Below are 25,321 nucleotides of genomic sequence, written 5' to 3'. Positions count from 1 at the left end.
ATGAGGCTGACCTGCTGGGGGGCCTGCCTGGTCTGCTGGTCTGGCCGCACCCTCTGGGGAGAAGTGGGGTGGGAGGGGGGCTGTCCCTCAGGCCCCTGCCTCCTTCGCCCAGTGTTTAGGGGAGCTACAGGGCAGCCTGGATGGCGGGTCAGACAGGTCTGGGTTTGAGGTCCACCAGGCAATGCCCCGCTGGGTGGCCGTGGGCCAGTCACCTGCTCTCGCGGAGCCCCACCTGCACATGGGCATGTGTGGGGTCGCCCCTCCCCTCACAGGGTTGATGTGAGGAAAGGGGAGGGGAGGTGGCCGAGGCTGTGGCCCCAGCCTAAACTGCAGGACCCCTGCTGCCTGGTCAGAGGAGGAGGCTGTGTTCCTGGGAAGAGGGTCCACCCTCCAGCCGGCACCTCCCACTTTGGCCCAGCAAACTGCTCTGTGGCCAGCACTCAGGAGCGCAGTAGCTCGGGGCTCGGGCCCCCATGCTCCTGGAGTCCGGGGGCTTTTAGCCTAGATGCTGCCCCGCACCCCCAGTCAGTTGGTGGGGACTTAATCCTACAGCGCTCTCCCTGGGCCATCTGCTTGGCCCAGGTGAGATGGGCTCCCTTGCTGAGGCTGGGGGGGTCTGTTATGTGGTGTTTCTTATTCCGTAGCTCGGAATCATTCTGCACAGTATGGGTATACACAGTACAGACTGATGAGAATAAAAGTGTGTTCAAAGCTTCCCTGTGTCCTGGGGCTGGCTGTTCTTTCTTCCCCAGACCTCACAGCGGCCCCTCCCTCTTCCTTCTAATCCCAGAGGAATGGAAAAGAGGATGGGTGTGGGCGGGGAGATGGCCAGGTTGTGGGTGTGGGTGACCCTGGGCCTCGCGTTCAGCCTTAGCCCTGCCCCTGGCCCTGTGGTCTCCCAGCAAGCCCCACTGCCGGCACCAGCCTTCTCCTAGCAGGGAGGTCCCCTCTAGACCTGGCAAACCCTCCCCCCTCCCTGAGCCAAGCCCCTGGGCCACACCCCTGCCCCTTCTGCTCTGAGCTGCTGCCTCCCCAACCAGGCTGAGGAGAGGAGGCCTCCTCGCAGCCTCGCCCTGCGCTGGCCCCCTGGCCAGCTGCCACCTGTGTCCAGCAGGAGGTTCTGGTCACGGGCAGGCCAAGGTTGGAGGGCTCCGGGGTTGGGGTGATGGAGGCCCCTCCTCTGCTCCCCGATCCTGACACAGACTGAGAGTCCCTGGGTCTGTGGTTTCAAATCCCAGCTCTGCAGCCCACCAGCAAGTGACCTGGCCGGTCCCCCTGCCTCTCAGAGCGCTCAGCTCTTCCTCCTGCGAAGAGGGGTGGTGGTACCCACCTCACAGGACTTCTGGGAAAGCCCACGAGACGATGCAGCCAGACTCCCGGGGCGTGATGTGGGACAGAGCGAGGGCTTATCCGGGGACTGGCATTCGCTCATGATGGGCGGGGTGGTATGGGGGGCCCACAGGTGGCAACGGGCTGAGGGCTCGCAATTGGCCCCCTCGGTCCCTGGGGCCTCCAGGAGCACAGCCAGCTCCTACTTTGGGTCCCAGTATTCATTCTCTTTAGTAATGGAAGCCCCACATGTTAGCGGCACACGTGGCCACCTGGGTGGTTAGCGGGAGGCTCTGCCCAGAGCGAGGTGACAGATGAGGCAGCTGCCACTTCAGGCCTGCCTCCAGAGGACACTGTCTGCCCCCACTTGCCCTTTCCCCTTTCCTGGCAGAACCGGGCCTCTGTTCCTGCTCTAGCTATGCAGAGGGCCGCCAGGGGGACGGCAGAGCTCCGTGGACAACGCCCGCAGAATCATCCCGGTTTGCCTGGGACTTTCTGGTTTGAGCGCCGAGAGTCTCATGGCCTAGGAGACACCCCCCCTCCGGGCCCCATCTGAGCAAACTGAGACAGTTGGTCACTCTACCTGGACCAGCTCGGGAGACACACCACCCTAGCTCCTTGGATCACTGACCAGCCTGCCTTTTCCACAGAGAAATAAACCCCTGTCTTGTTAACGTCACGGTTATTTTGGTCTCTAGTCAAGTAGCTAAACCAGTATTCTGAGTCAGTGGAGTCAGTGGTGTTCAAGCTTTGCCATGTGGCTGAATCACCGGGCCAGCTAGTGAAGAAACCCAAGGCCTGGGCTCCGCGGATGGGATGGGCCAAGGAGTGCGCATCCTTGCTGAGGTCCCTGCTGATTCTGCTAGAGGCCCAAGGCTGAGAGCAGCTGTCTTCACTAGGAGACCTCCTCAAGAGAAGTGGGTGGGGAAAGGGGAGACAGACCTTGGACCTCTGCCTTTTGGGGCTGTGCCGGGCCACTACACCCCTGGGGAGTGGGAGCCCCCAAACAGAACCTGCCTGTGAGCTCCAGCCCTTACCCCATGGGCTACCCGCTAGGGGCTTATGCCAGGCCCCCCAAGTCTACCTCTAGCCACCTGTGCAGCTCCTCTCGGCAGAGAAGGGGGAGGACAGATGATGGCTTCTTACCTTCTCCCCACCCTCGGCAACTTGGCGAGCCCCGCGGGAGCAGACCTGGCCACGCTGCCATGGGTCTGGGGCCAGGGGCCGCAGGCTCGCTGAGCTTCCACTGTGGGGATGGAGGGCACACAGCCAGTCCTCCCGTCTTGGGCGGTCACCCTTCTCTTCATTTCTCCCCATTTATAGAGGTATGATTGATGTATGCCTTCACAGTGCACCGTCTGACCACTTTGAACGTTGTGCACAGCCACGAGGCCCTCTCCACAGTCAAGGCAGTGGGCACATCAGCCACCGTCAGGGTTCACCTGGCCCCTTGCGACTCCCTCTCCCTTCCCCACTTCCCTGTCCCTGGAGTTTGCCTTGTTGGGAGATTTTCAACTGCAAATTCAGTATCTTTAATAGAAATCAGACTATTCAGGTTATCTGTTCCTGCTCAGGTGAGTTTCTGCTGCCTGTGTCTCCTGCAGAATTTGTTTACTTAAGTTGTCAGATGATGAATTCATGCATGGTACCTCATTATCATCCTTTTAGTATCTGTAGGGTCTGTGGCACTGCCTCCTCTCGCATTCCTAATATTGGTGCCTTATGTTTTCTCTCTCCTTGTCCTGGTCACCTTGGTTAGAGGTTTGCTTACTTATTTATTTATTTATTTACTGATCTTCTGAAAGAACCAGCTTTTGGCTTCATGGATTTTCTCTATTATTTTTTGGTGTTCTATTTAATTGATTTCCTCTCTGATCTCCATGTTTTTCCCTTCTCCTCACTTTGGGTTTATTTGCTCTGCCTTTCTAGTTTCTTAAGGTGGTGTGCGTTAGGCCACTTGGACTTTGTTGTGTATAGTATTTTGTTTTCTCTGTGTTTCCTCTTGGATAGTTTCTGTTTCTACCTAGACATTTGCTTCTTCTGCAGTGGCCAATTCATGATGAATTCCATGAGCGTAACTTCCACCCTGAACCTCACATTTTCCATCTTTGGAAGTGAGATTGGGCCCGTTGTATAGTTCATGGCTCTGCCTCACGCGTGCGAGCACCCCCCACATCTGCCTGAATGCACTGGAGTAGAAAAACAAAAACAGTTTTAATGTTCTCTCCTCTTCGTGTTACCATCTGCATAATTTCTGGATCTGTTTCTATTGATTGGTTTTCCTCCCCATTGTGTGATTCTCTGCCTCTTTGTATGACTGGTCATTTTCGCTTGCTTGGCACACATTGTAAATTTTACCTCTTTGGGTGGTGCGTAATTCGTGTCCTGTGTTTGTGAGCTTTGCCCTGGGACACGGGTAAGCTCATGGTGTCTGAGCCCGTTGAGGATCACATTAGCTTCGTTGAGATCCGTTTCACCTCTATGCTAGGGTGAAGTCTTCCCCAACAAGGAGTATGTACCCCATGTCTTGTGAACGATGAGGCTGATTCCTTCTGATGGATGGGGACACACACCATTCCCAGCATGTTTTTTAAAATAAATTCTGGGAAAATATACGCAACATAAAACTTACCATTTTAACCATTTTAAGTGTACTGTTCAGTAGCGTTAAGTACGTTCACCGTGTTGCACCCCCTGCACCGCCATCCGTCCCACCTTCTTTCATTTTCCCAAACTGAAGCTCTGCCCCATGAAACACGAGCTTCCCCTCCCTCTCCCCCTGTGCCCCCTTTCCATGTCATGTCTCTATAGATGTGATGTGATACCCTAAATACCTCATACCAATGGAACCATACAATATTTGTCCTTTTGTGACTGGCTTATTTCTCTTAGTATAATGTCCTTAAGGTTCATGCATGTGGTAACAGGTGTCAGAATTTCCTGCCCTTTTTTTTTTTTTTTTTTTTTTTAGGGCTGAATGATGTTCCGTTGTACGGGTGGGCCACAGTTTATCCCTTCACCCAATGATGGACACTGGGGCTGCCTCCCCTCCACCTTTTGGCTACAGAGAGCAGTGCTACTTAGGACATGGGTGCGTATGTCTGTTTTAGCCCGCAGCGTGGTCTAGAACACAGGAGGCTTTCCCTCATCTCCTTCCAGGTGCCTCTTTCTCCGGCCCCGGGGGGGCAGGGGTTGCTTTCCTTTGGCCACCACAGCTGCATCTCTGTCCAGCCGTACCGAGACCTCCTCCTGCATGTGCCCTCCCTGTGCTGGGCCGGTCGGCTCTCTCTCTCCAGGCCGCAAGCTGGGGCGACTGCGGGGCTCACCTCCTTTGTTGCCTGGCTCATACGACCACTCTCCTGTCCTGCCTGACACGCAGTGTCTGTGCACTACTGTTGCGTACACTTGGTGCGTTTTGAAGTTGTTTCTGGTGGGAGTGTGAATCTGGTCCCTGCCACTCTGTCTTGGCCTATGGTGAAAGTCTTCGCCTTCTCCTTGTGACCCCAAGGACAGTAGGAGCTCCAGGCTCCACCTGTGGACTGCTGATATGCTCCCACCTCATTCCCTTCCCGGGGCCAGTTCTGGCTGTCCCCAAGCATGCCACTGTTGTTACAGATATACTCTCAGGCCCTCATTTGCAACTAGGCCTTTGCTGGACTCTTCACAGCCACCCCCTGACGTTGATCCCCCCCGGGGGCTCAGATGTACCCCGTGCTCGGGGGGTGGGGGGTGGGGTGGGGGGGTGCGGCATGTAGTTCTCGCGCACCTCCATCCAGGGGCAGCACCTCACACGAGCACGCGACTTTTCCGAAGGCCTGGGGGCAGCGGAAGAGCCCCCCAGAGCGTCTGCCTCCAGGAGCCGAGCCGGCTCAGCCCCTTCACAGGGACCTCTCTGGGTCACTTCTCTCCTGCCCTGAGACTCAGTCACCAGCCTTCCCTTAACTGCAGACAAAAGCTCACTGGAATCTGCCTCAGGCCAGGAGGGGGTCTCGGGAAGACACCCTGACGCTCTGGGCGAGGACACACCCGGTGGCCAAGGCAACATGTGGTCATACATTTTGCTAAGTCGGGCTTATTTAGTCTTCACTCCTTGTTTTATACTACGTGTGTGTGAGAAGTTAATTTCCTTTGGAGCCACGTTGGCTCGGACCAGGAGTGCACGGGTGTGTAGCTGTCCAATGCTTTCCCTGTAATTCCCATTGGGATGTTCTCTGCCGTTATCCAGAAGTGTATTTTTCCTTTTATCTACATTTCTAAATTAAACAAATCTTTTTTTGAAAACTGAAATTTAAACACATATATAATTTAAAAATCAAATAGTAATCATGAAGCTTGTTGAGAGACACCGGAGCCCCTGCCGGCTGTTTTCCCGCCCGACGTTAGCATACTGTGTTCGCTGTGATTGTACTCTGATGTTTTCTACTTCAGCTCTTGAATTTTTTTAAAAAAATAATTACCTTGTTTAAAAAATTTGCACAGTTTTCTATGTCATTGTAACTCCATGCTCTTTGATATTTAAACCTTTGAAGTTTAAATCTTTCCTAATGTGTTCAAATACAGTAAATCATTTATTTTCTTCTTTCCTTCCCTCCCTCCCTTGCTCCTTCCGGAGGGCCTCCCGTTAGCGTGCTCTGAATGACCGCTCCCCTCTGCGCCCCGTAGGACCCGCTGACACTCTTAAAACTCCTCTCACCACCACCCCGAGATGCCCTTTATCTCCTTCCGGGTTGGGGTCCTGTTTCCTTCCTCCCACAGCCTCTTCTTCCTTGGTTCAGTTCCTTGTTTGGGGGGAGCCCATCTGCCAGGAGCTTTGAGAAAGAAAGAGATCAAAGGTCAAGATGTTTGTCTTTATGGTGCTTTTGTGCTCGGTGACGGTGATGGGCTGGGCAGGGTGCAGAGTCCCCGGTAAGGAGTCATCTCCCTCCGAGTTTTGCAGACTTTGCTGTCTCCCAGCTTCCTGGGGCTCCTGCTGAGCCGTCGGATGCCAGCGTGCTTCTGGCTGGACACGTGAATCCTGCCCCACCCGTCTTTATTGTGCAAGGCATGGAAGATCCCTGGTCCTCGGTTCTGGCATTGTGGGTTTTCTTTTTCCTCACTGAGTTTGTCTGTTCTCTTGTCCTGGAACTACTATTATTTGGACATTGAACTTGCTCGAATCCTGGCATTGTTTCCCTCCTCTCAGTCTCTTTCCTCTACTTTCCGTGAGATCTTCTGGACTTTGGTTTCCAACCCTTCTCTTGAGTTTTATTGCTGTTACTGTATTTTTATTTTTCAAGTGCTTTCCTCATCGTTCTCTGGACTGCGTCTGCACTTAAGTTCACGGGGCTCGGGCTGGATACCTTCTCCTCTTCCCCTGAGCGCCGCCCCCCCCCCCCATGGCAACCATGGTCGGTGCTGGGGCCCCAGGGTCTGGAGGGAGGGAGTGGCTCCCACAGCGCCCCTCCTTATTCACTCAGCTCACTGTTCTCACCAGTGCTGTGCACTCGCGTGTAAACTGTATTACACACGCACACGTGCAGACACCCAGAGCTTATAGTCACGAGGCCACCTTCATGCCCAGCCCCAGTCCCTGTGGGTTCAGAGCTGCGCTGCGCTCCGCCCCTGCCCTGGAGAGGTATGGGGGTGTTTCGGATGAGTTCCGGGCGGGGGGGAGCAGCGAGGCCCATTCTGGCACAGTGGCAGGTTGTGCTGAGGGGTTCCTGGCGTTTTCCAGGACTTCCGCCCCCCACGTGTCCCTTTGCCCCAGTCACTGCCCATCCCCGGAGGCAGAGGGAGCAAGAACAGCAGGGGAGAGGGACATCAGCAGTGTGGGACAGGTGCACTGAGGCCTGCGGCGTGGGGTCAGAGGAACACAGGAGGCCCCTGGAGGGGATGCTGGTGAGGCCACAGGGTCTCTTGGTGCATCCCTCACCTTCAGGATTCTAGGGCCAGCCCCTCCCTCCCTCAGGCCTCAGTATCCCTATCTGCAAAAGTATCTTCTGTTGGTTCCTGGTGCTGTTTTGAACTTTTAAAACAGGTGATTTCTTACTTTTCCTTCCACCAGAGACTGTGGCCAAGATGCGCCATCTGCTGGCTGGACTTGGCAGTGCCCCGTTCTAGAGGCGGCTGTGTGACTGACTGTCTCCCCAGGGTCCTGCCTCTTCTGTGACCCCATGTCAGGGAGGCGGGGGTCTGCTTCTGCTACCTGTCACTGCTTGGCCTGAGCAGGGTTCCGGGCGCCCAGACATGAATCTAATTCCTGCTCTGGGGAGGGCTGGCACAAGCATGTGGCACGTGCAGGGAAGTACCAGGGCTGGGGGAGCCTGGCACACTGGGCGGGAGGGCCAGTTGTCACAGTGAGCACTGGCTGCGGGGTTTGGGGGCCATTTGGTGCTGCTATGGGAATGCTTCCATCTGGGCCTGAAAGTGTCATCAGGGTCATCAACCTGGCTGACCTGGGGTGGGGGGCAGGATGGGCCTGGTCAAGTCATCTCAGGGGCCGGCGCTGGCGCTGCAGCCTTGCTCTGGGTGGGGTTGGGGGAGGAGTCAGTTTGGGGCAGCGAGGAGGCCAGAGCAGAGATCCCACCTGGTGGCCAGGAAGGCTGGGCCAAGGTGAGGGATGGAGAGACAGGAGCCTCTCTGCAGTGGGAATTCACACAGGAATTGGCAACAAACACCATGCCCAGGATTCACTCATGCCTTTATTTCTTCTACTTTGTGCCAGGGACGCGGGAGACGGCTGATATTCTGATGGGGATGATGAACAATGAACAAGACAAATAGGAAACATTTATAGTAGTTCACGATAGGAGCTAAGGAGGAAAATGAAAAGCACTCCAGGTCTGGGAAATTTTGGGAGGCTGGAGTTGCAGGTGTGGGGGGCAGGGAAGGCTTTGCTGAGGGACCTACCAGAAGACTCCTGAAGAGGGAGAGAGAGCCCTGTGGATATGTGGGGAGCAGCACCCCTGCAGTCACCCCCATGTCAGTGGGCCCCGAGTTTATAAAAGCGAGGAAGCCTGTGGGGCTGGAGCAGAGCAAGGAGGTCAGTGAGGCCTTGTGGGGCACCAGGGCTCACTGTAGCTCACCGTGGCTCTCCGTGGCTCACCGTGGCTCACCGGGAAAGAGATGGAAAGCAAGGGTTTTGAGCAGAGAGGCGCTGTGGTCTCACCCACCTTCTTAAAGGCTCCCCTGGCTGCTGTGTGGCGAGCCGACTGAAGGGGCAGGCGGCGGTGGTGGCGCCGCTGCAGTGAATACGATGTGGGCAGAGATGGGGCCACGGCAGCACAGGCTGTGGAAAGTGGTTTTTGACTCTGCAGGTGCTGCCAGGGTAGCAGGGACAGTCCTGGTGGATAGGATGAGGGCAGAGTGAGCAAGTGGGAGTCAAGGCTGACTCTAGGTTGATTGGACTGAGTGAAGGAATGAGCAAATGAATGATGGAGAACCCCCACCTCCCCACTCTCTCTTGCCGCTCCCGCTTCCTGGAGCCCAACCCCACAGAGTAGAGGAAAGGGGGGGGCGGGCCCTGGAGCAGCTCCGCCCCTCTGCCGGCGCTGGCCGAGGTGCNGAAGCCACAGCGCCCGCCTTGGGCTGAGTGTTCAGGGCCTGGGGGGCCCCTCCTGGCCGTGGGGTGCCAGGCAGGGTGGGCACACAGCAGGAGGGGCAGTGGGGCTGGCACAGTGAGGGTCTCCGTTCTATAGGGAGCCTGCCCGACTGCCGGCATCCCTCTCTACTTGACAGACCCTGATCCCACAGCGTACTGTGCGGAGGACCTCCTTGGGCTCCTGCTTCTGCCCCCAGGCTGGGAGCAACCAGGTGAGGGCCCCGTCCACCCTGGGCCACCACAGCAGCACTCCTGAAGCCACTGAGGCCAGGCCCTGGGGGGTGAAGAGGCAGCAGGACATGGGGGGTTCTTGATCATGGGGGCACTGCCTGCGACGAATTCTGGCAGGTCTCTTTGCCACTCTGTCTATTTCCTCACTTCCAAATGGGGATCACAAGAATATGGTCAAGGGGGTAACATGGAGTGTGGTCCCCAGCTGACACTAGTGTTTGCTTGCCCAGGAGAGCAGACTGCCTTCCCACAAGCACGCAGGCACCCCTGAAGGAGGGCTGGGGCCAAGCGGCCGTCTTCTCCCAAACCGAAGCTGCCCGCAGAGCTGAGGGGTTTCCCTCGTGGACATGGCCAGGCGCTCATCCCTGGCTGCTCTCCCAAGGCATCCTTCCCACACCGCAGACACCAGCCCAGCCTCAGCAGGGGTGCCGGGGGAGCCTGGTGAGCTGACCAGGCCTGCAGAACCGTGGGAGGCCCCTTTGAGAGGAGGGGAAGGTTACTTCTCTCCCCACTCTCGGAGGGCATGAGGGTCTGTCCCAGGCCCAGGTGGTCTTACTGCATGTGCCTCAGATCATTTGACCTAAGGCCCTTTGACACTTCCTTATCTCTTTGTTAGACACTAGCAGCCAGGGTTACAACCCACAGGAGTTAAAACCACCAAAGGGATATAAAGTGGAGGTGTAAGCCTCTGCCTGACTCCACCCTCTCCTCTTGCCGGAGGCAATGACTCTTCCCTGTCTCCTGTGTCTCTCCCATGAGGGGTCCAAGCCTTTATGGGCAGAACTCTCTAGAAAGACAAACCTGACCATGCCCTACACTGTGTCTGGGGCTTCTTTCCAAGAGCTCCGGGTTTTGACCTGTGTGCACTGTCACGGAGGGTCAGGTGTTAGAATTCGAATCCAGTTTTCCTCCACTGCTGGTTCTCCCGAGGGCACCGTGGGATGCATCAGGGTGCCAGGGGGCCTGACCAGCCCTCCCACTGCTGGCTGAGAGGACTGGCCCCTTCTTTTAAATGCTGCCGTGGGGTTGAGCTGGAGGCCACCACAGGGCATTGGGCCCAGGTGGAACGAGTTTGTGTGTAAGGTGGGGGCAGGAGGGCTCCCACTAACCCGGCAATCCTGGGGAGATGGTGGTATGCTAGGCTCAGGGCTGATGCCGGAGTCTGACCATTCCAGCCCAGTGTCCTCCTGCCTCCCTGAAATATTGCCACGTGGGGTCTGATTGGAAGCTGAGTCCAGCAATTAATCCCGTCAGAACTCCGCTCAATTGCAGGAGGTTTTCTGTTTTGCTCCCTTGGCCTAGATTTCCCTGGGGACAGCTCTGACCGGCGCCGCGTGCTTGGTAAATTAAACGTTAAAAAAAAAATCTCCACGGTGACTTTAATCAATCCGCTGAGATGGCGGGCAGCATCTCCCAGAAGAGTAGGGTCCACTGCAGGGGACCCCCCACCCCACCCCAGGCTCGGGGTCTTGGAAGGGGGGGCAGGACAGTTCTCCCCAGTGCCTGCCTGTGGGGGAGGGGAGAAGGTGGGAGGTCCCCAGGTCTGCCTGCTGGAGCCCAGCTCCCCCTAAATCCACACTGTAGAAGCCCAGAGGAGGGGGCTGGAGATGGGTCCCCCCTTACAACTTGTCCTGATCTCTGCCCCAGGCCAGGGGTGGCCATGGGGGCAGAGAGGGGGCAGCTCTTTCCGGGGTTTCTCTACTGACCTGAAGCCTGGGTGGGGGCAGGGTGCTGGGGCCGCTGGCCCTGCAGCCCACAACTATGTGTCTGCTGGGTGCATTCAGGTGGAAACAATATCCTTCAGCTGCCATCTGTGGGAGTCAGGGGAGGCACCCGGGGAGCAGGAGGGTCTCCTGGCCCACGGGGGAGTTGGGTGGGAAGATTCCATGGTCTTCCCATGGGGCAGAGGGGATGGCCTGGCTGGCCCAGGGGTAGCACCCTAGCCAAGCTGTGTGTACTGCCATCTGCACAGCAGGGCTTATGGAAGGGCCAGCACTCTGACCTCCAGCCCCACATTGCTCTCCAGTCTTCTCCCCCTCAGAGCTTACCTTCTAGGTCCTGTTCAAGACCCATCCTGCTAGCACTGTTCACTGACACCTCCCCTTAACTCTCAAAGACCTTTCCCAGGGGCCCAGGTTATTTAGGCAACCTTGTCTCTCTGCTCAACTCTCCCCAGGCAGGTGTCCCGCCGACCCATTCTACGCCCCCCCCCGGGGGGGGTGCACACTGTAGGAGCCACGGATCTGGCTCCGAGTTGTTATCTGGGCAGACCTACCCCTGATCCATCCCGAGCTCCGACCGTAATTTGGCCTGGCCAGGCGACTAGCAGGAATCCTTCAGCTCGCGGTGAGTTACCATAGCGGCTGGAGAGATCTGGTCAGGGGCAGAGACGCTGTTGGAGGCGCCGTTATTGGGGTTCTGTCCACAGGCCGAGGCTGGTGCGTGGGATGGGGGTTTCCGTGCATCCGCCCTAGACAGAGGCGTTCCGGAGCATGGGCAGAGTGGGGAGCACAAAGCCACTGGGCTCCCTACGCGTCTCCAGGGACTGGGACTCCCTGGGACGGGTTCGAGAGGGGAAAGGCTGAGATCTGTTCCCTGTCTACAGAGGTTTCCGGAAGTCCTGCTCAGCGCCGCAGCCCCGCTCTGTCCTGAGCTCCCGGGCCAGGGCATCTGGCAGGGACCCTCGAGGTAGGGAGTGCGTACCCAAGCCAGCCCCCCCAACCCCATCCTCCGCCTCACAGCAAGCGGGCCTTCGGTTCCCCGCGCCCCTCCTCCTCCGGTCCGCACGCCGGGGTGTCTGGCTCGTGGGCCGTGCGGAGGGGGCGCTGTCGGCGCGGGCGGGCGGGGCCGGAGCGCGGGGGCGCGCGGCGCGAGCGGAGGGGCCGCGGGCGCGGACCGCGGAGGACTGGGGGCCTGGCGGGCGGCCTGCGCCGCGCGGAGCCGAGCGGCGCGGAGGCGCGCGGCCAGTGAGCGCGCGAGCCGGGAGGCGGCGACGGCGGCGGCGGCGGCGGGAGGAGCTCCTGGCCGCTCCCCGCGCTCCGCTCCTACATGGCGCTGCCGGGGCCGCCCGAGCCGCCCCGCGGCGCGCCCCGCAAGGCGCCCAGCCTGCTGGAGATGGGGGCGCTCTGTCTGGACTCCGAGATCATTCTGGGCTTCACCAGCCACCTCCTGCGGCGGCGAGCCAAGGTGAGGGCCGAGCGGCTGGACCCGCGGGCGGCAGAGGCGCTGTCCCGCGACTTTGCGGCGAGTCCCCCTCCGCGGAGGATGCGGCGCCGGGAAGGAGGCAGCAGACCTGAGCAGCGTCCCGCAGGCCGGGCCAGGGACCCGCTGCCGCACTTTCCCCGTTAGTGCTGCCCCCATCTCCCTCTCCTGAGGCTGTGTCCGGAGCCGAGGCAGTCGGAGGGCGCGGAGAGAGCAGCGCGGGGACTCCAGGTCCCACGGCGCGCCTGGCTGGGGGTCGGGGATCTCGCGGCAGATCCGGAGTCCCCTAGGTGACTCCAGGTCCTGCGTGCACCTGCAGGTTCTGCCGGGCTGTATGCCGGCCGTCTCCGGGATCCCGGGTGTGGGGTGTGCGCGTGTGTGCTTCCTGGAGCGCCGCAGCGGTGCGGACCCACTGAAGTTGCGGGCGTGGCCGGCCCCGAGCGTGGGACCCGGAGGCTCGGCAACCGTGGATTTCTGCGGGCGACTGTGGGCAGTGTGTGCGTGGCACGGAGCCGCACTTCTCGGGCCCGCGCGCGTGTGTGTCCCAGACTAGTTGAGGGGCGGGGAACGGTGCTGTTTGCAGGCGATGCGGCGCGGGGACTGGCCCGCGGTATCCAGATCCAGACGGGGGCTGACGCCTGTTTTCCTTCGGGGGGCTGAGATGAGATAGGAGGGACAAGAGCTTCCGGCCCCCGGCTCCGGTGGAAAGGGGCCGGAGGCTGTGGGATTGCCGAGAGATAGTGGGGAGCCCCTGCCCACTTTATTCCACCCACCCCACCACGTGGCAGATCAGAAATGACTCGGAAAGCCGGGCGGGGAGGTGTTACGATCCACTATTCATTTTGGGGTAGTGCGTGCGTGGGCAGGGAGGACCTTCCAAGTAAAAGGGTGATGGTCAAAATGTAATGAAGAAGGGGTCGCTTTGAAAGGTGCAGGGGAGGCGAGGAGCAGTCCGAATCTGTGTGACAGTTTGTGTGCGCGGGGAGCCGCGGGCCGGGGTATCCGACTGGACCACGGCCCGCCAGCAGTCCCCTTCTCTGGCTGGGCTCCTCCTGGTACCGGGATGCGTCTTCTTTCTGGGGTCTCGTGCAGCCAGGTCTCTCTCGAGCCTCAGGGCAGAGAGAGCGCGGTGGCCAGCAGGGGGCGCTCGCGCCACGGGAAGCCCGCGGCCGCGCCCTCCGAGCCCGACCCGGGATTTCGGGCTGACCGGGAGCCTGGACCCGGAGCGGCCTGCGCCTCAGATGGCGGTGACTCTTAGGGCCGGGCTGGAGCGGGAGCAACCGGTCGCCGAGACGGGGGGCGACCTCTCAGCCGGAGACAAACAGGCAATTAATTCCGGAGCTAAGTTCCCATCTGCCAGGCCGGCTGACAACAGGTCCCGTGCACATCCCCGGGGCCAGCCGCGCCACCTCCTCCCGCTTCCCCGACGCAGAGCGAGCACACCCACCTTCCTGCACACGCGAGGCTGCAAAGACACGCGTGCCGCTTGCTGACTCGCCGAGAAACACACTGGCGCAGCCACTGCACGTTCCGAGGCGCACACCGCGGCGACGCTCACCTACGTGCGATTGTTAGACCCAAAGGGTGGCCAGCGACCCGCGGAGTGCGCTGGATTTGCAGGAAAAAGCGAGGGGGAGTCTGGGTCGAGGTTCAGCCCCTTCCTCCTCCTGCCTAGCTGTGTGACCTTGGGCAAGACCTTCCCCTCTGCCTCCTCAGTTTCCTCGCCTGTGAAGTGAGGAGTGGGTTGGCGCCTCCCAGGAGACGCGCGGACCCCACTGTCCCGGGAGAGGAGCAGGAAGGCGCATGCGCGCAACTGTACCGGGTATCTCACGGAGGCCCCCAGCGCCCCTCCCTCGGGCTGGGACTCGCCTAACAGGTTGGGGTCCTTGCAGTGGGAGGGGCCGTGCGTCGAGGAGGGTCCCCTCCCCCACGCGTCGCCGAGCTGAGGGCCCGGGCGGGGCAGGACGGCCTTCCTGGAGCCCAGCAACCCGGCCCCGGCCCCGCCCCCGAGCCCCGCCCCCGCCCCGCCCTCGCCTCCCTCGCACGCCCGCCGCAGCCGTCGCCGCCGCGCGCTCTCCTCCACTCGCCCGCGCCGCCAACTTCGGAACGGCCGGCCGGACCATGGGGACTCCCCTGGGCCGGATCACGTAGCTGCGGCGACCCCGGAGAGCCCTCCCGGCTCGAAGCGCCCGCCCGGCCCTTCCCGCGCCCAGGCCATGGGCGGCCGCGGCTCCCCGCTGTGCACCGCACCACCCGCGGTACGCGCGGCCGGGCCCCGAGAGGGAGGCGGCGGCTTGGCCCGGGCGGGCGCCCCGAGACAGAGTCGGGACGCCGAGGATGCTCGCGGGGTGCGCTGCGCCCCCTGGGGGCCGCGCCTGGAGCGGAGCGCGGGGGGCGCCGGGCGTCCTGCTTTGGGGGGGGGGGCCGATCCCAACCTTGCAGGCTTGGAGAGGGTTGGGCGGCAGGTTCGCGCCCTGCGTTCCTAACTTTGTCGAGCGCCTCACTCTGCGGCCGGGACGTTCTGAGTTCTGGAGTCACTGGCGCTGGGTCCCAGGGTGGCACTGCTCAGGGGCCCAGGCTCATGTCCCCTTCTGCCCCCACCCCCCCGCAGGTGGCCGAGGGCGGCCCGGCCCGTGAGCCGCTGCAGCTGCTGGAGGTGTCCCCCCGCAAGAGGCTGCCCAACGGGCCCGAGCAGGACCCATGCTGCAGCCGTCCTGCGCCCGAGGGCGCCGGTGCGGGCGCGGAGCAGGGCCACTCGGCGGGCGGAGGCGGCTGGTGCCGCCACTGCCACACGAAGCTCGCCGAGCTCAAGCGACAGGCGTGGAAGCTGGTTACCGGGCCCGGGACACCCCTCCGGGTAAGTGAGCCTTCCTCATACCGGCTTCTCCCGTGCTGCCATTTGGGAGACCTTGGGTCCCGGAGAGAAGTGAGGTTCCACCGATCTTTTTTTGACTAGTTCCTTCACCTTTCTGGGCCTCGGTTTCCCCTTCTGTAACGTGCTGTGTGTGAGTTGGAGCAGCTCATCCTAAGAGGCTCTGCGGTGGGATCGGTGGGGGGCTGGGCAGGCGTTTCTCCCGGGAGCCACAGATGTCCCGCAGCTGGAACCAGTCTGTGTTTTGGAGGGGGAAGGGAGAGAGGGAGGTGGCACGGACTCCACCCAGGGCGGGACAGCTCCTGCCCTGCCAGCAGCAAGAGGTTACTTGGTGCGTTGTCGCCCTTGGGGCACCTGGGCCCCCCGCCAGGTGTCTGGAAATTGCACACCTGGGGCTGGAGGGCTTGGAGGACCAAGAGGGTGAGCCTGCCGCTGTGAGGGGGGCCCCGCCTGCCCCCTCCCTGGGTCATGAATGAGAATTGTGTCTGGGACACAGCCCGGGGCTTTGCCACCTTAGGCACTGGCCACCCATTTGGGAATGGAGCGGCTGGGCGCCTGCAGCCTAGGTGTTTGCCCGCAGAGGGGCTCTGCCAGATTCTCCAGCCAATGGGCTTGCCCTGGTCTTGGAAGGAGCTGGGACCATTGTTCGAGGAACAATGAGCCCTGGAAGTTTGCAAAGCCTGGGAAGGTGGGGGTCTCCAGAGGAAGCCCTTCCCGCCAGACCTTCAGTCTTTTTGAAAGCGTTCTTGGGAAGTCCGAATAATCCCCATTGAATCTAAATATAGTTCTCTAAGGAGGCTTAGCAGGCCGGGATGGAGGCAAGAGCCTGGGTTCCCGGGGGTCCCATGGTGTTCCTGTCTCGGGCAGGGCAGGGAAGGGAGGTGAGTCTGGTTTCTGCGGCCAGGAGAGGGGACCTGTGACTTGCCCTGGGGTGGAGCTGGACCCTCCCGCTCTGCTGCTCAGAGCTGGATGCAGCCTTTCCAAGCTCTGTGACCCTGGATGGCCTGAATCTGGTTGAAAAGACAAGAGAGGACCTTCGGGGTCCCATGAGAGGGTGATTTGGGACAGACTTCCTGGGGCCCTGTCAGAGCTATCGGGCTATCTTATTACCCCATTAGGGGAAACAGACCCGAGAGAGGAGGGGCTTCAGTGACTGAGCTGGGTTTTGCCCAGCAGCGCTGGGCATGTGGCCTGCTGGTTGCAGGTGGGTGAGGGATCCTGGTGAGAGCCCCTCATGGGGGCAAGGGTGTGGCTCAGTGGTCTCCTCCTGCCCATGCTGATCAGGGAAGCCTCCTGACCACCCAGAGTGCTCACCAACCCCCTGCCCGAGCCTGTTTTGAATTTGGCAGTACCCCTCAGTGCCAGGTGGGGGCTCACCCCCTCTCCTGGCCATCCCTGCTACCCAACAGCATGCTCACCCAGCAGACCAGGGTCCCGTGCTTTGTTCCTGGTCTGCGGCCCCTCCCCCTCCATGTTTCCTCCTTTGTCAGATGGGTGTAGCCTCCTGAGGCCCTTCTGGGAGTGGGATCCAACCTGTAGGGTATGTGCCCCGGGGGAGGGAAAGCCTCACTATCCATTGTTTTTCCAGTGAGGATGGAAGCAGGTCTTGGGGGGCTCCAGGCCCTCGGGCTGAGCCACCCAAACCAGGGGACATGGGTGTTTGGGCCTGAGACCCTGGGACCTTGGTAGGTGTCCTTGTCCTGGGCAACCCAGGCTCTCCCCGGCATCCTGGCTGAATCTCAGCCTGCCACCTCTCCCGTCTGCCCCAGAACTTCCTTTGGGGAGGGCTGTGGAGGTGGGTCTAGGACACGTACATGGACCCGCCTCTGCTTTGGGTTAGGAAGGTCCCTGGGGGGACGCGTGTGTGACTGGCTTCGGGTGAGCACGGTGCACCTCTGAATTGGGCCCATGTCCAGGAGCCCTGAGCTCTGTGCTGAGGCCAGCAAGGCACTGGAGCATGGAGTTGGTGTTCCAGGATTTTCCGTAGGGGGCCCTTTCATGTTTTTCATCATGCAGAGATGAACTTCATAAGGACAGCACTTCAGACTAGGGATGGGGGGGCTTGCCGGGCTCCTGTGGCTGGGGTGGGGTTGGAGCTGGACCACAGCCTGGCTATTGGAGGCCCTCATCTGGGGGTCCCTGCTTGATCTCAGGTGTAGAGGGAGGCTTGCGAGGGTGGAGGGACAGTGGACGTGAGCCAGGCCAAGGTCACCCCATCCTGTGATGACTCTCCGCCCAGCTGGCTCCTTGTCCACACTCCTTATTGGCAGACAGCTCCATGCTCTGGGACCTTGGGCAGTTTTGTTGAGATGTGGGACCATCTTTGTACCCATTTCACAGGCAGGTAGAGCGGTGCCAGCACATGGAGGCTCGAGCACCTGAGTCCTTGCTGCTTTGCTAGGATGTGGGCTCGAGGGTCATTCCGTGCCTGCGTCTTGGTGCCCATGGGGGTTGAGTGGGGGCAGTTGGAGCCCTGCCCAGCCTTCAGGGGGCCTGCCTCTCCCTTGCTGCTGTGTCCTCTCTTCAATCTATGCCTGCCTCAGCTTCCCCACTGGGGAAGTGAGGGTGACCATGGTTCCCATTGAGGGATGTCATCTATGTGGAGTGGATAGCCCTGTGCCCTGATGCCACTGGGGGGGCACAGGGATGGAACACGCTCTGCCTGCCCAGGTCGTAGCCTGGGAGGCTGGCTGTCCCACCTGAACCAGGAAGGGCAGTGGGCCTGGGTGTGGAGGAGATACCCGGATGGGGGCCTTCAGGTCGGGCAGCCCTCACTGCTGCTGGCCGTCGCCCAGTGTACCTCCACTCTGCTCTCACTAGGTTTCCCAGGCCTTGTGTCAGGGTGACCCCTTCAGGAGCCTTCCATGGCTGAGAGCCATGGCCTCTGGACTGTCCCGCAGCCTCCCAGGGCCCTGCCCCCTGTGGGCCCTGCTACAGACACCTGTCTCCTCCCCAGACCCCCAGCGTCCCCAGGCCACCCTGCCAGTTCTCTCCTCTGAGCTCCCTGTGCCCCTCCCAGGGGACCCTGCCTCTGAGAAGTCAGCTGGGGGCTCGCAACACCTCCCTCAAAGGGACCAACTCCAGGCCTTCCTCTTCTGCCACCTGAGTGCCCCCCAGTTTGGCACCGGCCCCTCTGTCCTTCTTATTCCCCCAAGCCTGAGGCCCTGGCCTTACCTGTTCTGTGTCCTTACCCGCCACGGTGAGCTGGTCACCAGGTTCCTGCAGACCCCTTTCAGCCTCCCCTTCAATCTGGTCCCCGATGCCCGCCCACCCCCAGCTTCCACCCTCAGGGCACCCAGAGGGGACTTGCTGAACCATGGACCCGTTAGGAGGGGTGTCTGGCCAGTCCCAGCCCTGCTGTCCTGTCCTGGTCCTGTCAGATCCAGGCTCATCGGGAGCCGCACCCCTGCACATGGGGTCACCTCTGCCTGAAGGCCCCTTCCTCCCCCTCCATCCGTGGTGGTCTGTCACAGTGCTCCTTTTGTAGACCCCCAGCCCTCGTCCTGCCCATGCTGAGTGGGCATAACCACAGCCCCAGTTGCCAGCGCCCCCAGTGCTGCTGCCCGTGTGGCTGACCATGGCGGGGACACTCAGACGCGCTGACTGGCTTCACTCTGAGTTCACGGCTCTGGCTGCTCCTCCATGGTCATTGAGCCTCCCCCTCCCCTCCTGCGTGCTTGCCCTCCCCCCATCTCTGGGAGGCCACTGCTGCTGCCACCTGACAGTGTCCTTTCGCAGCCCCTTCCACACCCCTTGACCACTGTGTGGTTTCCGTGCCTCTGGGCTGCCCCAAGGGCGGGAGCTCTGTCAGGGCAGGCATGGGGTCCAGGTAACCCGGAGACATTTGTTGAATGACTAAGTGACTGGGCTTTTCCTCCCACGCCCTTCCGTGTTCACCCCCACACCTTTGGGGCTGGATTCCTGCTCTCCCCTCCCCTACCCTGGGTGACAGCCCCCATGGGGGATGGCGATCCTTACCCTCTTTGTGGCAGTGGTGGCCTGGATCCTGCTTGGGGACCCATTCCAGCCACCAGTGAGATGCGTCATGCAGAGGTGGTCCTCCTCCAGGGACCCCGTGACATTCGCCGTGTCAGTACTGGTGCCGAATTGATTAGTGCCCCTGATGGGGGAAAGGGATCAATTCTCATTTAGCTCTTGCAAATCTCTTGCTCACCCTGGCAGGGGTCTCATCGTCTGAACCCCCTGTGAGCTCCAGATGGTCCCTGACCTCTGGTGCAGCCCCCAGACGTTTGCTCACACTTCGACCAACTGGATAGCGAGTCTGAAGGCTCCCGGGAAGGGGCATGGGCTCCCGCCCAGTGCGCGCCTCGGGGTCACCTAACTAGGCTCCTGAGGCTGGTGTCCTGGGGACCCTCCTGCTTGTCTGTAGTCCAGTTTCGGGAGGGGGGGTAGTTCTGCCAGCTCAGCGTTCATCTGTCACCCCCCCACCAGGAAGACTTGAGGGCTCCCTGTGTGCTCTGTGTCCATGGCCCCAGCTCTGATCGCACTGACATGCAACAGCGGGGTCCTGGCGCTGCTGTCCCAACTGGCCTGTGGTCCTGGGAGGACAGGGCTGAGCCTGGCTGGTGTGGGACATCTGCTGCCTGTGGTGAGAGTCCCTGAACTGTTCCCCGCACTGTTTGGAGCCTGGCCGGAGCTCTCCCGGTTTTTGGGGCCACCCCGGTGCCAGGGCCATGGTGTCTGCCTTGGAGCTCTACAGGCTGGGGAACTCGGCCTCAGCAGTGTTCCCCAGCTGAGCCAGGTGTTGGCAGGCTCTGGAGGCAGCCAGGGAGGTGTGAGAGGGGCGGGAGCTCCCTGGGGCTGGTGGCTGGGCAGTCTCCCAGCTGGCAGGGGCCTGGATGACTCAGCTGGGAAGGGATCAGTCTGTAGGGCTCGGAGGCTCCCAGGCCACTCGGGGGGACCATGCCTGGGCAGGGCGAGGGAGGAGGCCACGTTAGGCCTAGCCTTGCCATCCAGCCTCCGTGAGGCCTCAGCTGGCCCCTCCCCACCCTGGGCTGGCTCCCTCCTTCTTAGAGAGACAGTGGTCTAGCCAGTGTCCCCTGGTGTCCTTTGGTTCAGTAACAGAAGGATGGGCTCCTTGCGCTTGTCTTAACTCCTGCTGGTCCGGGGTTTCAGGGAGTGAGCGTGGGCAGTGGGGGTGGGGGGTGGGATTGTGAGCCACCGCCCTCTGAGCACCAGCCACAAGCAGAGAAGCAGCTTCGGGAACTGGCTGGGGCACGGTCCCTGCCGTCGTCCCATCCCTCGTGCCTCATGGGAGGGAGTTTGCTTGAGGGGGTCGGCTGCACTCAGAGGTGGGGCCGAGCCAGGGCGTGCGTAGTGGTGAGGGGCCTTGCTGCCTCTCTGTGGAGAGGAGAGGTGCAGGGACAGGGAGGGCTGACTCCCTCGCTCCCCCTGGGTTAAAAGGGGGGCATTTTCACTTTTGGTGTCATGTTTTATGGCTGGGGGACCCCCATGGGGCTGTGTGCATGGTTCCTGGCACTCGGTGGGAGGGGCTCCCTGGTCTCATCTGGTCTGGTCTTGGTCCCCTTGGCAGCATCCCAGGCTTTGGCTCTGGGGGCTGGACCGGGGCAGGGGTGGGTGGGCTCAGCCGGGCACCTGGGGCCGACAGATTTATGGTCCCGCGTGGCCCAGGGCCAGTGGCGCTGCGTTCACCTCTGACCCTGTATGATGGATGCTGGCCCACGTCGCTGCCTGTTTTTGGGTGGAACCTGCCAGTCGCTGGCCCTGCCCCGTACCCTGCTTGGGGCAGGGCTGTAGGGTCGCCCCATCCCTAAAGGTCCCTGTCCCCCCTTCACAGCCACGGTGCAAGGCCACAGCCCAGCCCCGCAGACTTGGCCTGTCTAAAACCCAAGGGATTGTCTGGCAGCCATTGCAGTGTGGCTTGCTTGGTGGTTGCCCGTAATGTGGCCACAGGCTCTCCTGATCTCATCCCTGGGGTCCCCTCTCCTTGGCCCCGTCCCTTCTTGAATCCTCCACACTTTGAGCCCCAGCCTTGCTGCCCAGGCTTTGTGGTCTGATCCGAGTGTCTTAGGCTCAGGCTCAGGGTAGTGGGGGAGTAATGTGGTTCCCAGCGGCGTGGGTGCATGTGGAGATGGGTCCGTGTCCCCCGCGCTCCGGCTCTTATCCAGCCCGTGCGGTGGGCCAGCGGGAGGCCTGGGGGTGCCTGGCAGTGGTGTGTCCAGGTGCTGGATCCCGAGATGATGTTGGGACCCATCCTGCCTTGTGTCTGAGTTCTTCGCTGGGTAATTGGCGAGGAGGGTTGGCTGGGTTTGTGCCGTGGGATGGGCTGCCCTGTGGGGAGTGGGACCCCTTCTCTCTCAGAACGTCCCTGAGGCCTGGTGAGAAGAGGAACCTCAGGGTGGACACCCAGGGTACCTGGCCTGTGGGGCTGTGCTTCAGAAAGGGGGGCAGGGAGCTGGGCAGACGGGAGGGCTGATACCAGCAACCTGTCTGCAGGCCTCTGAGCAAAACACACTGACTCCTACCGCCCTGCCGGTGGGGGAGGGAATAGCAGGCCTGCCTAAGGGCGCTCCCCCTGGTGGCTCTGCCTCCAGTGTTTGTGTGCAGAACTGAAGTGCTGTGGACCTGGGAGGGCTCTGGAGAGGGGCATCTAGGAGGGCTTCCTGGAGGAGGCGGCGTTTGATCTCGGTTAGAATTAGATCCACAGAGATGGGTGAGGGCCCCTGGGGGGAGGGAACATTAAGAGCTCCAAGACAGGGATGGCTGGAGCATACATGGAGATTGTCCCGGGGTGCCAGGTAGAATGCAGAGGGGAAACCAGGATGGGGTCAAGGGTCAGGAGGTGTGGTGGAGGGAAGTTACACTCCAGCCCTGGAGCAGAGACTGGGGCCTGGCATGTCCTGGGAGGTCCTTTGATTCAACAGCTGCAGCCATGGGCTCTCCCGGCAGCCTCGCTGAAGGGACCACTTGCATGCAAAGGTTCCTAGCAAGAGAACGTAGGTTACCTGGGGGGCCAGCTGAGGGGTGGGGGCTCCATTCCGTATCTGTACTTGCCCTTTGCTCTTGGGGCCCCCCAGGTCAGCGTCCAGCCTCCCTGGGGTTCAGAGCCCTCCTGAGTGGCACCAGGGAGCTCTGACCATGGCCTGGCTTGCAGGGTACAGCGTGGACCCCACCCTAGTGGTGAGAATCTGCTGTGCCCGTTGCTCAGATGAGGAAAATGAGGTCCCTGGGGGCTGCAGCCGCACCCACAGAGTTGGACTGAAAGCCCTATCTGGTTGAGCTCCGGGTTCCCCCGAGGTGTGTGAAGTGCCTCCTCTCAGTGGCTATGCTCCTGGAATGTGGCCTCTCTGTCCCCTGCCCCCCTGCTGCCGAGGCCATCCTGCTGGTGTGGCCTTCAGCCGCCAGGGTCCCGGCCGCCCTTGTGTGGCATCGTGGCGTCGGGTGGAGGACAGGGGCGGCCATTGAACGGAGGGGGTCTCAATGAACTAGTGTGTGCCCTGAGCTGCCCAGCTGGCTGGTGCCTGGCACGGCGCCTTGGGGACAGGTGCCAGTCCGTGCTGGGTGGGCTGGGCTGCACCCCCTGCTCTCCCCACCCCAACCTCTGGCAGAGGAGGGGAGCCAGTGTCAGCTCTGGGGCCTTCAGAACTGCAGACCGATGGTTCTGGAGTGGTGTTCAGGGTTCTGGCAGATGGGGAAGGGTCAAGTTCAGGGCTCTCCAGGTCTTCCTGCTAGACCCAGTGGGCGTGGGTGGGCAGGGCCTCTGGCTGACCGTTGGGCCCTTGGTGAGGTGCCTGGCGTTTGGGAGGGGCTGGGGTGGCCCAGGTGTGGCTGGCTGGCATAAACTGAACCCCTGCCACCCCCCTCCGGGTCCACCAGGCTGCACGAGCCATGAGACAGCAGCACTTGGCCCGGCAGCCAGGGTCCCTTCCTGGACCTGCCGTTAGCTCCAGAAGCGGTGGCCGCACGGGGTCAGGGCCCGGGCGTTTTGTGTGTGGAGGAAAGGGAGGATGAGGTAGAGGGGCTATGGCCAGCGAGGACCCCACGCTCTGTGCCGAGGAGAGCCTGTTTGTCCTCCTAGAGGCCCCGTGGACCCCCTTTCTAAAGGCAGGGTGACAGGCTCAGGGAAGGTTGTCTTGCAGTTTTGAGGTCTGGGGGTTTCTCCTGACTGGGGAGCAGAGCCCCTTCCTTACCCCCATGTTGGCCTCGGGGATCTGGTCAGCTCCTGTCCTGCCCTGTGGGTGGGCTCGGCTGGCCCTGGGCGGGGAGAAGCCGGCCCTGGCAGGACGAAGGGGCTGCTCATCCCCGAAGAAGCGCTCTGGGCCTCCAATGCAGGAGAAAATGGAAGGGTTACTTAAAGCAACTTGGAGACCCTAGAAAGGAGATGAAAAATGGCAAGTCATTATTTTTAAGTGGGGGGGGGGTCTCCCTAAAACCCCGGCGACATGATGGCTAGGTGGTGTGCGATGCTAAATTGAATCAAATTAAGAAAAACATTTTCCAAATGCAAGTAAAATATCTGTTTAATTAGACTGTAGAGAGGAAATGAGAAGTAATATTTTGCAGTGGGGTGATCACTGCCTTTCCGAAGGAGCTGGGCTCCAGAGAGGGGGTGGGTGAGAAGGAGCGTGGCGGCTGGGGCTCTTGGGGGTCAAAATTCCTGAAAGTGGGCCGACGACCCCTCAGGGGCTTGGTCCTGTGGACCCTGGGAGCTGCCCGGAGGCTCCCTTGGCTGGGAGAGAAGGGCTGGCTGCCCCTCCCGGCCTTCCAGCCGCCCGCCCGTACTACGGTCTGGGGGCTGTTGGCTTGTGATGGGAAGGCTGAAGGCCACCGGGTCCTGGAGTGGGGAGGAGGGCGGGGCTGCCCCGCTTTTATCTCTGTGAAGGCTGCCCCGGGGGTATCAGATGCCATGGAAGATGCCTTCCCCCCTCCTTGGAGTCCCGAGCACTGGGCCAGGGGGCTGGGGAAGGCTGTCCTGGCTAAAGCTTGCTGTTTGCCAAGCCGGTCCAGCAGACTGGGGAGGTCTTGGGTCCCTCCAGTGTGAAGTGCAGGCTTCCAGGTGACCGAGCGTGCCGTGAGTGTCCCATGCTGCTCAGTGGGCTCGCTTTTGCCTGAGCAGGGAACGTTCCCTGCCCTGCCCTCCCTGGCCCAGCCTAGTGCTGCCTGGCCCGTCAGAGGGCCTCAGGGTTGGGCAGCTCTCAGCCCCATGGGGTCTCTGTGTGGTAACCCAGGGCAGGTCTCTCTCTGTTTCCTGTGTGTGACATGAGACAAAAGTTGCAGAGATGCCCCCTGCCCCTGCCCTGCCAGGAGCCCCCTGCAGCCCTGGGGTATCAGCTGGCTCCTCTGCAAGGATGGTATTGCCCCTCACCCCCTGCTGGCTGCTAGCGCTGGGAATGGGTGGGTGGCCCCATGGTGGGCTGTGGCCCTGGGATGGGCCCAGGTGTGTCTGGGCTGGGCCTCCTGGGGGCTCGTGAAGCAGGAATTGGGTTTGGTGTGGCGCCCCCTGCCCCCACAGCCCCTCACCAGAGCAGACCTCCATGGTTCCCTCCTGGGGCTTTGATGCCCAAAGCCTGAGGCCTTGGTGGGGCTGGGGCCTCTGTGACAGCTGCCATCTGAATTCCTGATGACACAGCTGGGAAGGGGGTTTGCTCTGGCTTCCTGTCGCCTCCAGCCCCCCTGTGCCCGGCCAGCATGGTGGGAGCCTGGAGCAGGCTCAGGTCAGTTAGCACCCCCACCCCCTGCTCTGCCTTTCCTTCCTGCCTGCTCTGTGCAGGCCGTGCAGGGGGTGCCCCGGGGCTCCCCCATAGGCCTGAGGTCCCCAGGCCAGGCAGGGCGCTGGAACAATGGGCAGCTTGGCCTGGGGGGGTTGGGGGGGCTGGGTGGGGCTGGGCTGCCTTTCAAGTCAGCTAATGGCTTTAGCAGGCCGCACTTCCTTCCCCTCACACCCGTCCACCATTAGCAGCCTCCCGCTGAGTGGAAAACCAGGGTAATCAGAGCCGGGCCCTGGAAAACAGGCAGGGAGTGACAAGTGACAGAGCCAGGCCCTGTGTGAGCCCGGCCTGTGGCTGGGGGACCGTGTCTGGATTCCATCTGTGGCCCCATGTGCCAGCCCCGGGGCGGGGGGGGGGGGC

The 25,321-nt window shown here is 61.4% G+C and overlaps 1 protein-coding gene across 1 annotated transcript in view; it reads left to right on the top strand.

Moving 5' to 3' along the window:
* Positions 1–14,556: 14,556 nt before the first annotated feature.
* KIF26A (kinesin family member 26A) overlaps positions 14,557–25,321 on the top strand; it is a 42,983-nt gene continuing 32,218 nt past the window's right edge. The window contains exons 1-2 of the mRNA XM_040641330.1: positions 14,557–14,598; positions 14,952–15,197. Coding sequence (XP_040497264.1) covers positions 14,557–14,598; positions 14,952–15,197 — 288 coding nt within the window. The remainder of the gene's footprint in view (positions 14,599–14,951; positions 15,198–25,321) is intronic.

Source organism: Ursus maritimus, unplaced genomic scaffold (assembly GCF_017311325.1).
Source record: "Ursus maritimus isolate PB19 unplaced genomic scaffold, ASM1731132v1 scaffold_25, whole genome shotgun sequence".
In the NCBI taxonomy this organism is placed as follows: Eukaryota; Metazoa; Chordata; class Mammalia; order Carnivora; family Ursidae; genus Ursus; species Ursus maritimus.
Note: the sequence above shows the minus strand (reverse complement) of the source record. Positions and strands in the feature narration are given on the sequence as shown.